At 38.9% G+C, this 14725-nt stretch overlaps 1 protein-coding gene across 1 annotated transcript; it reads left to right on the top strand.

Moving 5' to 3' along the window:
• The first annotated feature begins 2396 nt into the window (after positions 1–2396).
• LOC109019600 lies at positions 2397–3691 on the top strand. Its single transcript, XM_019001930.2, has 2 exons — positions 2397–2708; positions 2820–3691. The coding sequence occupies exons 1-2, from the start codon at positions 2463–2465 to the stop codon at positions 3396–3398; spliced, it is 825 nt and encodes a 274-aa protein (XP_018857475.2). The 5' UTR covers positions 2397–2462; the 3' UTR covers positions 3399–3691.
• Positions 3692–14725: the final 11034 nt, after the last annotated feature.

Genomic DNA, 14725 nt, shown 5'->3' with positions numbered 1-14725 from the left:
GGACCAGTTGACTGGAGGTAAATAAAAATGGTGATAGATGAAAAAAAAAAGTAATTAGTAACGTTTATTCAAACAAGTTACATATATATTATGTGCTCTTTATATGCTTTGAACTGCTGATTTAAAAAGCTGCATGCATGTCACTAAAGAACGCATTCATGATTCAAGTTGCCACATCATTATCTCTTTCCTAGTAAATATAGCATTTTTGACGGTCTTGATTACAAATGTAGTCTTGGAATACTATATTTTCAATTACATGATTAAATAATGGCCATATATACCCACCAATAAGAAGTTGCAGGTTTGTATGCAAATTAATGTAGTAGTGAATGATGCTTTGAATATTCGGCATGAGTATAAGCAGTTGCAAGTCTTTGATGTTTCTAATAAGAAGATAAATAGAGTTGTAGCTTGGAATCCTCCTCCTAATGGATTTTTGAAGTTAAATGTTGATGGGCCTACCTTTGGAGATCAAAATTCTGTAGGGATGGGGATACTTCTTAGAGATCATAATGGTGATGTTGTAGTGGCTTGTAGTAAAGTTGAAAGGGATGTCTCTTCTGCGAAATTTATTGAGGCTACTGCTTTGTTAAGGGGATTACAACTATGTGCTCAATGGAGAGTTCCAAAAGTGTTATTAGAAATTGATTGTTTGATATTTGTGCATGCTTTGAATGATATGTCTGAGTTTCTAACAGATTTTAATTTTATTCTACAAGATATTCGTAGGCTCATGATGGATTTTTAAGAGACAAAAGTTGTTTATGTTAATCGGCTAGGTAATATGGCTGCTTACCAGTTGGCAAGACGTGCTTAGAAAGTTTATTATAATATTATGATGTGGTGGGATTATTGTCTTCTTTTTGTAAGTCAAGCTATTTTGGATAAGAATTTGTAAGGATACTATTTGATTTTAATGAATATTTTGAGTTTATCAATATATATATATATACCCACCAATAATGTATTTTCAACTTGCCCAAGCGTCAGACATAATGATTTTGTTCGCTTCCATACTAACTTCCACTCACTAGTGAGTCATCTGATGTTTATCTTACATACCTGCTGAAGATAAGCATGACACCTGGAGCTGTTTCTGTAAGGATGAGTCAAAGAAAAATGCAATACGAAAGGGAATTCACAGTAAGAGTAACGATAGCCATTAAATTCGATAGCCGTTTATAAATTCTTTTTGCCATTTCTTTTCATAACTGTTGGAAATGAATGATGTTTTTATAAAATGATCAAATTATTTTATGATTATGTAAGTACGTAATTATAGAAGGTTTATTACTCTAAATAAATATAATTATAATTATGAAAATAATTTTGAAAATAAAGTTAATTACTAAATACGCATTTTTTTAAAAAAAATTATCTCAACTCATATCATCTAATTTAATCATTATAATTTTTTTAAATTCTTAAATAAAGTACATTAAACAATTCATCTTTTTCAAATTTAAAAAAAAAATAATATTCTAACAATATTTTATTTACCCTTCAACTTTTATCTCAAACTCATTATCCAAACATTTCTTAAGTTGCAATCTAGGGGTGTACACAAACCGAAGAAACCGACCGTAATAGCCTTAGACCGACCGTCAGAGCATATATGGAATCGGCTATAACCAACGTAGAACTAGTCAGTCGGTAGCATAATTATGTCAAAACCGTCTTTGGTCTGTTTGGTCCCAATTTGAAATTGGACTGAATAATTGAACCGACCGATTATATAAATTATATATTTTTTAAAGTTGTACAAATATGAAATGATGTCATTTCACTTAAGTGAGTGAAACGACGTTGTTTTGGAACGTTAGTTTGAAAAAGAATGTAATTGGAACGGGGCCGTTTGATTTTAAACCAAACAACATCGTTTCAATTAATTGAGATTGTCTTCTACCCCTCCATTCTTTTTCTTTGATTCTCAGTTTCTCTCATTCTCTCTCTCCTCCGTAACATTCTCTCTCTATTCTCTCAGACTAACCTCGCCGCTAGGAGGATCGAGAACCTCTAAAGAATCGTCGAAGTCGATACGGCAGGTATTTCTCCTCTCCATCGACCAGTATGATCGGTTATTCCATACAAATCCTCTCCATTGATCGGCATCGATTTTGGTAAAAAAACGGCGCTGAGAGAGTTGGTTTTCACCCCTACTAGGATCCCTCCAATTTGTGGCACGGTGTGGTCGGAAGTGGCGTTGGATTTGTGGTTGGATGCATCAGTACAAAGAACTCGAGTTTGTCGTATTATGGGGACACTGTCATTTACCATATTAAACATGTGAAGTTGGTGAAGCCAACAGTCCCACTTCACTGTTCACATCCATTTTGATCTCAATTATTCTCTCTACTTTTACTGCCAACCACATCATATTCCACTCTATTTGTTTATAAACAATTGGTTTTCCATTCGTTAGCCATTTCTATTTCTCTATCTATATCTAATTAATTTCCATGGCCAATCACTACTCTCTTTTAGGAGCCATGGATCGTCTTTGGTTTCATCAAATAATTCTCTTCCCGGAACCCATCTCCTTTCTTTGCCAAAAAGCCCTGGAAACGGTTAAACCCTTCTCAAAGTCTCTTCCATACCCGCCACCTAGCCTCTCCTTACCATCTGATCATGATATTCAACATGAACTACTTCTTCCAGATAATGAAGAAATCTCATCTGCTCCATCTTCAATCTCTGATCTACAGGTATCAAAACCTATATATGCTCTTAGCAATTATTAATGTTTGGTTTTCTCTCTATTTGGGCTCAACAATTTTGATCTAACTGTGCTTTCTCTTTGTTGTGGCGATAACAAGGATGCCTACATTAACAGTGATGATGAAGACGAAGAGAAGGAGATCCGCCAGAAGCAAAGACAGTCAAGATCGAATCCCATCAGAGACAGAAAGAGCTTACAATATTCATCATCAACATCAATTTATGAAAAACGTCCCAGAAGTCTTAAAAACACAGCTGCAAGGAGGAAATTGTATAAATCCATGAGTTGTAAGACATTGGGGGAGCTTGAACTTGAAGAAGTTCAGGGTTTCATGGATCTAGGTTTCATATTCAAGAAAGAACTCTTAAGCCCAAGAATGATGAGTTTAATCCCAGGATTGCAGAGGCTTGGGCCGGAGTATAAAGACCAAGATCAAATTAGCACCAAACTCATTATTGATGATGCTGAAGTAGTCAAAGATGATGAAAGTGGAGAATTAGGAAAAGAGAAGAGAGTTATAAAGAGACGACCATATTTATCGGAGGCATGGTTTATAAAAAGACACGATTCGCCACTTTTAAATGGAAGGATAGCAAGGGCCTCCACGGCTGCTGACATGAAGAAAAATATTAAGTTCTGGGCTAGAAATGTTGCAATATCAGCACTTCAGGATTAATCTTAGTCGAAAATAGTTCAATCCCACGTACAATAGTATCAGTACTGTTGCATCAGTACTGAGGTACATGATGATCAGGATAATTCCGGTTCAACTAAATATGTATGTATGTGTGGAGGGAGGGAGGGAGGGAGGGAGAGAGAGGAATAGATCAGAGAATCCAATCTCGAGAGCTGTTGAGTTTAACTGGCAACTCAATCAACTGTGTATACGAATAAGTTGCCATAATTTTTTCGTTGTTTATATATAATTGCTTGGATAATGTATATGACTCTCATTATTTAAACATCAAAGTATATATATATATATATATATATATATATATATATATATTATCATTATTATTTGTAATTAATATAAAAGATGTCAATTTTGAGTTACATATATATAAAGACGATAGCAAGTTCCAAAAATGAGAAGGGAGTTAATTCCTAAACTGTGGGTTGAAAATTGGAGTTTTGCTATTTACAAGCAAGTTTGCTTACCAATCTGCGTACTAATATTGTTGCCTTCATATTTTAAATTCAAATTATCATTGTTTTCAATAAAATATACTTTCTGACTAATTATATTGAATGGATGCACGTATTAATGTGCATAATCGCTTACAATTAGATTTTTTCTGAAGATAAATGGTCATTGATTAAGAAACACACACATATATAATAACTAGGCAGCTAGGCTTATATTGTCAATGTGTCATTTAAACATTTTAATGCGTATTTTTAATATCACGTTTATTTCTGATCACATTTATGAATTTAATTCGATTCAAAATCGACAGTATATGAGCGAGAGTTTCAAGCAATAATTAATTCCTTTTGTAATATTTGAGCTTATGCATTGTGCTATTTGGGGAGTGTTTGAAAAGTATCTTGTGAAATCTATTACCTATGTACGTAAAAGTGAACAAATGTCTTAAGAAAAAAATCAGCCACCTCATCGACTATTTTCATAAATTTTAATATTTATTCATTATTTTGTGTTAAAATTGTCACGCCCCCGGCCAAATGAACCTTGATTGGGAGGGTGATCAGACATGAGCACGTTCATGTTAAATTATGAAAATATATTTATTTATTTTGTTAATTGTTATACAAAATAAGATGAAGATAATTGCTGTTTTTTCCAGATAATATTGATCTGGAAATAAACATAATATTTCTAATTCTAAAATAAATATAAAGATATTTTTATGAATTACTGTGCAAAGATATTTTTATAAATTACTGTACATAGATTGCTTCATGTAGTGGGCCGGGCGAGCAAAAGCATCTCGCACCAAGGCGAGTAAAGAGTGCTCTCCAACCAGAGTAAGCAAAACAATAACAATGCTCGCCAACACAAGCGAGTAAAAGAATGACACTGTTAGCCAACCCGAGCAAGCAAACTGACGAATAATAGTGCTCGCCAACCCTGACAAGCACACGAAAAAATAATAGTACTCATGAACTTGGGCGAGCAAAAGAAGAATAGCAATGCTTACCAACTCGAGAGAGCAAATAGAAAAATAACAATGCTCTCCAATTTGGGCGAGCATGTGGAAGACCAAGGCCATGTTTGGAACTTAGATGAACTGAGTTAAATTTAGTTAAGTCTAATTTTAAGCTGAGTCTAATATTTAAATACATAACTCTCAAATCTCTAAACCAATCTCAACCCAAAACTTCTTTACACGTGGGGTCCACAATCTTTTTTCAACTCAACACCTCTTTACACATGTGGGAATTACAATATTTTTTAACTTCTCACAAATATATCTAAACTCATATTAACATCTAAATACATCTAAACTCATCTTAGGTGGGCCCTACAAAACTCATTTTACTATTTATATAGAACTTAACTCATATTAACTCAGCTCAACATCCAAACGGGACCTAATAGTGCTCACAAACCTGGGTGATCACACATAAATATAATAATGCTCGCCATTAACCCACGGAGGGCACACTAAAAAGAGAAATAACAATGCACATGGTCTACATACGGGGAAGTCATCTCGCCTGTGTTGGCGATGAGGGGAGTTGACTCAAGGATGGTGTGGTGAGGTACACAAAGGGCATCTAAACAACCCACAGAGGGTAACTCGAATTAGCAGGCAAACTTTGTACATAGTCTCTTGGAGGTGAACTGTTGCGTGAGTCGAATTATGACCATAGGGTCAATAGAGGAGCAAGTGGGTTTGTAGCTCGACTTGCTCACAGTTATGACATCTGTTAAGTGTGCCGAGAGGGAGTGCCTTACAACTATGGTGGGAAGTGACTTGGAGGGATATGCCAAGAATGGTGGGACGTGCATGGCAGTTGAGAGAGGTGATTCTTGGCAAGAAAGTTGTCACGATGAGTTCATCATTGTTTCAGGGCAGCGACTACATACTAGAGTGAATGTGAGGCATGGCTTGGGGCTCGCCACATATGGCCAGCTCATTCCAACTGTAACGCCCCAAACCCGGTTGATCTGGAGAATTACTACATGTCTCTTAAGAACTTATTTTTCAACACAATTAAAATAAAACTCCAAAACTTTAATAGCAAAACTCAATATCAAGTGTTCTAAATAACCACATTGAAAACTCCACAAATTCATTACTGCAGCAAAAGAAACTAACGAGTCCATAATCTTTCAGTAGTCATAACAAACCAACTAATAATTTCATAAATCTTACTAAACCCAAGATATAAATAAAACTCAAAGACCTAAGAACATCAGAAGTCATTCTTCTAACCACATCTCCTCAGCTTAAACAAGTTTACCAATCTAATCAAGATCCTCATTTGGACTCTCCACATCATCTGAAAAATATTATGATGATAGGGGGTGAGTTATCAACAACTCAGTAAGCATGAGTCATATGCTAGCGTGCAAATATGAGCATTTATAAAGTACAATATGCAGAACAAAATATTTTACAGAGTTATCATACAGAACAACATGTTTTTCTAAAAGTAATGGAGCGATGGTTTTAAGACAAGTAAAACCCGTAATACTTTGGCATAACATAAACTGAGTATCATCATCAGATCAAAACAGAGCATCAAACAGAGCAGAGATCATGTTTCACCCCCGTGGTAGGGTTGTGCTAACCTCGGTGGCCAAACCAGGCAGAGACAGAGGTGAAATCTTTCCTTTATTCTTCTCGGAGCCCCGAGTGTGCACATAGGAAAAACCACAATAAAACCACTTTGTTTCCAAAGAGGGTGCACTCAAAGACAGAGAAGTTGGTACCAACCCAAACAGAGCAGAGCATAACAGAGCAGAGCAGAGCAAAGCAGAGACAGAGTCAGATACAAATACCAGTACACCATGCCAAAGATTTTAAGATGTTATATCAAAATAATACAGAGTACCAAAACAGAATCAGCCAGTTTACACACAACGAACACAAAAGCCAGAACATCTTTCCAAATAAATGCACAACTTTTCATATTCTCAATATCGCTCATTTTTCAGATTTTAGAAACCACATGACAGAATTTAGTTCATGTCTACAAAATGCATGTCAGAACATATTTTTCCTTTTCCACACAGATTTCATGAGTATGCAAATAAACGACCGAGATTGGTTTCGTTTTTCCCAAGTTCTCATTTCATAACAAAAATATGTAAAGTTTTCAGAAAATCAACCTCAGTCTCAATAATTCGTGTAAAGCCTAGCATAGGAATCCCACTTACCTAACTCCTGCAGCGTAATATCTATGCCTTGAATATGGTCTTTATCCGTCTTGTCACCTATTCATAAAAATATATAAAATAAATATTAAAGTCCAACAACACAAAATTGGTCTTAGACAACTTAAGACCCAAATTTCTAGACCATAATTCAACAAGTTTAATCCAACTCAAACAACCAATTAACAATCTGGATAGCCCACACTTCGACCCAAAATATTCTATACCAATCTCGGTATTTTCCAATACAAGCATCAAAACCAATGTCAACTCCAATCATCACTAACTCACACTTATTTCAATAGCCCGTAATCCCAAACAATCACCAACAATTTAATTCGAAACAACACAACACATTGCCCACTTCTTCCTGTTCACAACTCCAATACACAAAAACAAATATCTCAACACTTCTAGATGTTAAATGGCCTCAACAAACCCTTCTAAACATTTCCAAAACACCAAACCAATAATCTAAAAATTTATAAAATACACAACGAAGTGAAGAACCTACGATGAAGACTCGAAGTTTGCGTGAAATCGAGAAGAACTTTGAACCCACAGTACTACGGCAAATACAAGGCGTACCAAAATAAAAGAACAAAATAAAATAAGTGTTGTACGGAAGAGACCGAGAATGAGACTAGCATACCCGTGGAAATTAAAATCTCCCGAAGCGGCTTCAATGGTTACAAGAAGGACAAACCCAGGAACTCACAAAACACAACTCAAACCTCACAGCCAAAAACAAAAACTGCAGAAATGAGGATAAATCAAAATAAATTCGAAGAAGAATCTGCATGATTATGCTACAGCCGAGGAGATCGAAAATCAAAGGAATGAAGATGGAACTCTTACCAGTCGAAAATGGAGGGATGAGAAGTGATGCACGCTGTGTTGCAGAGGAAGACCGAAATGTAAAATGGAGAGGAACAGAGACGCAGCAGACAGCAACCCACCGAAACTAGATGCAGCGCAAGAGAGAAACCGAAATTGAGGAGTTTAGGGCAAGTGTTTCGAAAATAAGAATAGAAAAGGAAAGAGTAACGTGGGAGAGAGGGATGCGGGAGGAAATGAAACCGAAAAGGAAAACTGAATGAGCGAGAGGGAAGGAAGAAACGGAAGCAAAGGAAGAAACACTAACCTCCCAAAACGGCGCCGTGTGGAAAGTCTTCAAGATGACAAAATGGCTGGGCCATTTCACACATGGGTCCTGGCCTCACGTCGCCTGGGCCTTACACCACCTATGTTGGAGCAAGATGCGGTGGATAGTGGGCATTGTGCCAACCGTGTCTCTTATAGTGGCCAAGCTTCAAAAGCTCTATGCTCACCCATGAAGCGGGGCGGTAGGAAAACTCCCGCCATCTCAGCACGTGCTTGCGCACTTGTCTTTTAGGCGTGTTCGGGGACGCAGGACCAAGGGGAATGGTCCTGGCATCTTCATTTGTGTACTCTGGTGCGGTAGGCATAAAGCTAGCCACATTGATTCTAGCGGGTGACTTAACTCTCACTCGCTATGGATTGCTAGCGGGGTCCTGCTCGCCAGCTTGTGTCACTCTTGGCAATGTGGAATCGGCAAAAAATTTCCTGTCGTTGCTATTTGTCTACTCCAATGTGGCAGACGGGAGCTCGCCGCGGGTGAGAAGATGGCAAGCATACGTGCCTACCCTTCTAAGCTCTTGGGTGCATGGCGGTGCATTACGCCCTGCACCAAAACCACGTGCACTGGTTCAGACTCTCTCTCTCTGTTTTAGAGAGTCATAATATAACTAAAATGCAAATGAAAGCTAAAGAGAAATAATAGTGAAACTGATTTGTTTGCACATATGTGATCTCATGAACCGGATGGCTTTTTTTTTGGAGAGTAATAAATCTCAAATCCACGGATAGTGCCAACTGTTGATGCAGTTTTTCAGCGTGGTGAGAGCTCAACAATACAATGGAATGAGCAGGGCGTTGATTTAGTTTTTCAGTGTGGTGGGAACTGTGTCTAACGTGAGTAGGGATATACTGCTTGGTATACAACTTAACCGTGCTATCCACTTTAGAACATATTTGAGAGAAGGTCGTATCGGGTGAGCAAGGTGAGTAGGGCGTTGGGTGAGCAAAAGTTAGGTAAGCACGGCGCTAAGTGAGTAAGGACAAATGTGAGCTAAGTATCGGGAGAGCAAAGAAGGTAAGCTAAGCATTGGGCAAGAAAAGGATAGGCGGGCCTAGCACTGGGCAAGTAATGCGTGAAGTGAGCAACAAGATGGGCAAGCAAGGTATTAGGTAAAACTGGGCAATAGGTGAACAACATGCAAAAGTTATAGTCCAAGCAAGCGCTCAGATTATGTCTCCCCACACCTTGATGGGATCCTAAGCAAGTGCTCAAAATCCATACCCCTTGTTTTGATGTGAATTCGAGCAACTGCTCGGAATCCGCTTCCCTGTGTCTCTGATATAGGTCTAAGTAAGTGCTCGAAAGTGACTTAAAAAGTGTTCAGAATTGTACCAAGAGCTCTCATGGAAGCCTCATTTCGTCCAATACGGCATCATTTGTGAGAAGGATCATAGACTTCACCATAACCATTCGCAGCTTGCATTAGAAGCTTTGTCCACATGTGCTCTACATTCAAAGTAGCAGATAAAAAGGACCAACCCAAATGGAGGAGCTCATTCCTATCTCCTTGGTCCAGTATACGGTTCACAGAAGGGCTTCATTGCTATCTCTGTCCATCCTTCCAATCTGGCATACACCCTGAAAAGTATAAACGCAAGACAAGGTTTCAGGATGAGAAAATCAAATCTCCATGATTCGTATATGGAGACGTACTGCTTTATATATAACTGCTGTAGTGTACATAGTTGAACACAATACAAATACTCAAAACTTATCAGTTAGTTACATTGTTCTTATCTATATCTTTATCAATATTTGAATCATTAACAGATCGCGTATCATTAGAAGTCTCATCTGTTGCAATCTTTATCTTGTCTTTGACATCGTCTAGAACTCTGTTTCTTACACGCCCCCTCAAGCAAAGCGGGGCAGTAGCCATGTGAAGCTTGTCTTTGAGAATATTGAACCATGGAGAAGGAAGTGGTTTAGTCAATACATCGGCTAACTGATATTTCCCAGATATGAACCGAACATCCAAAGTCTTCTTAGCTACCTGTTCACACACAAAGTGAAAATCCAACTCAACATGCTTTGTTCTAGCATGGAAGACTGGGTTGGCTGTTAAGTATGTAGCTCCGATATTATCACACCAGAGAATCGGAGCATGTGTTTGGAAAATACCAAGCTCATGACAGAGAGACTGCAACCAGATGAGTTCTGCCGTAGTGTTGGCAACAACCCGATACTCTGCTTCCGTACTCGATCATGCCACAGTCGTTTGTTTCTTTGAGCTCCAAGACAATGTTATTTCCAAAGAAAATGCAATATCCACTTGTGGACCTTCGATCATCAGGTGACCTTGCCCAGTCGGCATCAGAGTATGCTATAAGTTGTGAGTTAGAGCTCGGTCGAATAAGGATACCATGATTAAAAGTGTGCTTTAGGTATCGAAGTATTCGTTTCATTGCTGCCCAGTGATCTGTTGTGGGTTGATGAATGAATTGGCACCCTTTGTTTACGGCAAAAGAGATATCGGCTCTTATTAACGACAGATATTGGAGTGCCCCAACTGTGCTTCTATAGAGTGTTTCATCTTCAAAAACATCACCAGTAAATATGGACAAAGCATGAGAGGTAGACATCGGGGAAGCCATTGGTTTGGCGTTCATCATATTAGTGCACTGTAGTAAGTTCAAAATATATCTTTGTTGAGAGAGGAACAATCCGTCTGCTACAAAGTGAGCCTCAATGCTGAGAAAATAGTGAATGTCCCCAAGATCTTTAAGAGAAAATTCCATACCAAGAGACTGAATTACAGAGGAGACAGCAGATGAGGATGAACCTGTGATTAATATATCGTCCACGTAGACTAGAATGTAGATGGTTAGCTGATCACGTTGGAAAGTAAAGAGTGATGCATCTGACTTAGCATTAACAAAACCCAACGATATTAGCTTGTCACTGAGGCGTGAATACCAGGCTCTAGGCGCCTGTTTTAAACCATAAAGTGCCTTAGGAAGTCAGCATACATGATCTGGGTATTGAGGATGAGCAAATCCTGGAGGTTGTTGCATGTATACTTCCTCATTAAGAATTCCATGGAGGAAAGCATTATTAACGTCTAGTTGTTTGATGCACCACCGATGACTAACAGCGTGAGATAGCACAAGTCGAATAGTAGTGGGTTTAACCACTGGGCTGAACGTGTCTTGAAAGTCTAGACCCTCTTGTTGATGGTACCCCTTGGCCACAAGACGGGCCTTATACCGATCAAGTGTGCCATCCGGCTTCCGTTTAACTTTGTAAACCCAGCGACACCCCACAATGTTCATATCAGTTCGCGGCTGAACAAGTGACCAGGTACCATTTTTTAGCAGGGCGTTGAATTTGGCATTCATGGCCTATCTCCACTCAGGGTGTTTAGAAGCATGAGTATATGAAGATGGTTCAGGCAAGGAAAAATCTGAGATGGCCACAAGGGCTTTGGGAATAGGATATCAGATACAACCATCATTATATTGTTTGGTTTTGACAATATTGTTCTGGAGCCGAGTTTGCATCGGATGAGGTTGAGGTGGTGCAATTTCTGCTGCAGTTGGCTGGGCTAAGGCGGACAAGGAAGGACTGGACTGATGCAGACTGGGTGAAGGAGATGCATTTTGTGGAGACTCAACAGGAAGAGATGAGATGGAATTAGTAGGTTCTAAAGAGGGTAGAAAGGATGACTCTGGTGGTTGCGACAAAAGGAGGCGATGGACTTGGCACTCGTAATGTGGACGGTAAGGGAGTAAAATCAGCTTGAACTAAGAGAGGCTTGTCTTTGACAGTACTGAACAGAAAATTGGACTCATTAAATATAACATGTTGTGACAGAAAAATGCGACCAGATATGGGTTCAAGACATTTATACCCACGATGATGAGAGCTATACCCAAGAAAAATACACCTTTGAGACCGAAATTGCATTTTGTGACGATTATAGGGTCGAAGATAGGGCCAACATTCACACCCAAAGACACGTAAAATGGAATAATCAGGAGGCCATTCAAATAATTTTTCAAATGGGGAGATATGAGACAAGATAGGAGTTGGTAGACGATTGATGAGATAACAAGCCATTTGAAATGTAGAATCCCAATATTTATATGGTATAGATGTGTGGGAGAGGAGGGCAAGACCGGTTTCTACAATGTGCCAGTGACATCTTTCAACAGAGCCATTTTGTTGATGAGTGTGAGGACAAGTAATACGATGATGAATCCCAAGAGAGTTAAAAAATTTATGGAGACTCCGGAATTCACCACCCCAATCGGTTTGAACCATTCGTATTTTACGGTTAAAGAAGCATTCTACATGTAGATAAAAAGAATGAAACAAAGGTAGAACATCGGATTTTTGGGAAATGGGAAATAACCAAGAGTATTTACTGAAATGATCAACAAAAAGGACATAATATTTATTCCCTTTAGTAGATAAACAAGGGGATGGTCCCCATACATCACTGAAAATAAGATCTAACAGACCCTTAGAGACAGTCTCAGACATGACAATTGGTAGTTGATGGCTTTTGCCTTGTTGACAAGCAGCACACACTATCAATTTTATTAGATATTATAGGTAAAGAAAATCTTGAAATAATACTCCGAACTATTTTCATGGAGGGATGACTGAGACGAGAATGCCAAGTAGTCAATGGAGCACGATTGGAGAGAAGAGCTTGAGGTAAACAAGAGATGGTGGAGGGAAAAGGATATAGCCCAGCCTCAGCTTTGCCGCGCAGCAGTATGTTCCTCGTGGCCTCGTCCTTGATGCAAAAATGATGCCCATGAAATTCAATAAAAACACCATTGTCAGCAGTAAATTGACTCACAAAAATCAGGTTCTTTGTAACTGAGGGCACATGTTACAGGTTTTTCAATAAGAAGGAATTATTGGATAAAGGTAATTTAGAGGAACCAATGTGATCAACATTCAAACATGTACCATCACCAACTTGAATCTGATCAAGGCGATGATATGGCTCAGCATGAAGATTGAGATTCTGAAAATCATTTGTGAGATGTTGAGTGGCGCCCGAATCAGCGTACCATGCAGTGTCATTGTTGGCAGGAGCAGTTGCCATAAAAGTAGTAGGCAACGATTGAGAATTCTGAAAAGAATGATCAAATCGACGCCAACAAGATATTGCCGAATGTCCAGACTTTCCACATACTAGACACTGGATGCGGGATGGCTGTGGGTTGTTGGTGGGAGTTCCACGGCTTCGACCACGACCATGACTACGGAAATTATTATTGGAGAATCTACCGTGGTGACCGTTGTGACAATTATTGCGGTGAGGGACTTCTTTATTTGTTGCTAGATTGGCAGAGGCTACTGCTATGTCGACAGTGGAGGTCTGCTGCTCAAGGCGCGCCTCATAAGTTAATAAGTGGCCAAAGACATCATCAAGTGTCATAGGATCAACCCTTGTTGTGATTGATGTAATAAGGGGATCATAGGTAGTGTCGAGTCCAGCTAGGAGGTAGGAAACAATCTCACATTCCTCCAAAGGTTTGCCAATTGCGGCAAGAGTATCAGATAGGATTTTAGCCTTCTGAAAGTAATCTGTGATTGTGGAGTCACCCTTTTTAAGAGTAGAAAGTTGGAACCTGATTCTTGTGATTCGAGCTTGAGAGTGGGCAGAGAACATACGCTGCAGCGCCAACCAAACTTCACGAGATGTTGAGAGGCCAACAACTTGAGTCAGTACCCCTTCGGATAATGAGGACACCAGCAAACTGAGGATCACTTGGTCCTGCTGAAACCACCTTGTAAAGGCTGGATTAGGTAGTGAGACACCCCCAACATCGGGCAAGTAAGGCGACGGAGGAAGAACACTTCCATCAACGAAACCAAAAAGCTGTTGCCCGCGTGGATATGGCATAATCTGAGCCTTCCATAGTAAATAATTGTCCTTGTTGAGTTTTATAGTAATAAAATTTGAGAGATTTGAAGGAGAATATAATTGTGGAGGAAGACCAGATGGTGAAGCCACAAAGGAAGAATGGGAGGAGGATGAAGAATCGGAAGCCATGGATCACAGACGTTGGTCTTTAATGGCTCTTGATACCATGAAAAGTATAAACGCAAGACAAGGTTTCAAGATGAGTAAATCAAATCTCCGTGATTCGTATACGGAGACGTACTGCTTTATATATAACTGTTGTAGTGTACATAGTTGATCACAATACAAATACTCAAAACTTATCAGTTAGTTACATTGTTCTTATCTATATCTTTATCAATATTTGAATCATTAACAGATCGTGTATCATTAGAAGTCTCATCTGTTGCAATCTTTATCTTGTCTTTGACATCGTCTAGAACTCTGTTTCTTACACACCTAGACCGACGGATGCCAGATAACCGAAGGACCAACCACACTACGTGTGAATAGTGAAACTTGTGAATACATTACATCCTTTTATCCCCTCGCCGACCATTTCTTCTCTCTTTCTCGTCTGTTTTATGATCAACCCTGAAAACCCATCCTTTCCAAAGGAGCAAACAC

The sequence above is a fragment of the Juglans regia genome, chromosome 4 (genome assembly GCF_001411555.2).
Source record: "Juglans regia cultivar Chandler chromosome 4, Walnut 2.0, whole genome shotgun sequence".
Lineage (NCBI taxonomy): Eukaryota > Viridiplantae > Streptophyta > Magnoliopsida > Fagales > Juglandaceae > Juglans > Juglans regia.
Note: the sequence above shows the minus strand (reverse complement) of the source record. Positions and strands in the feature narration are given on the sequence as shown.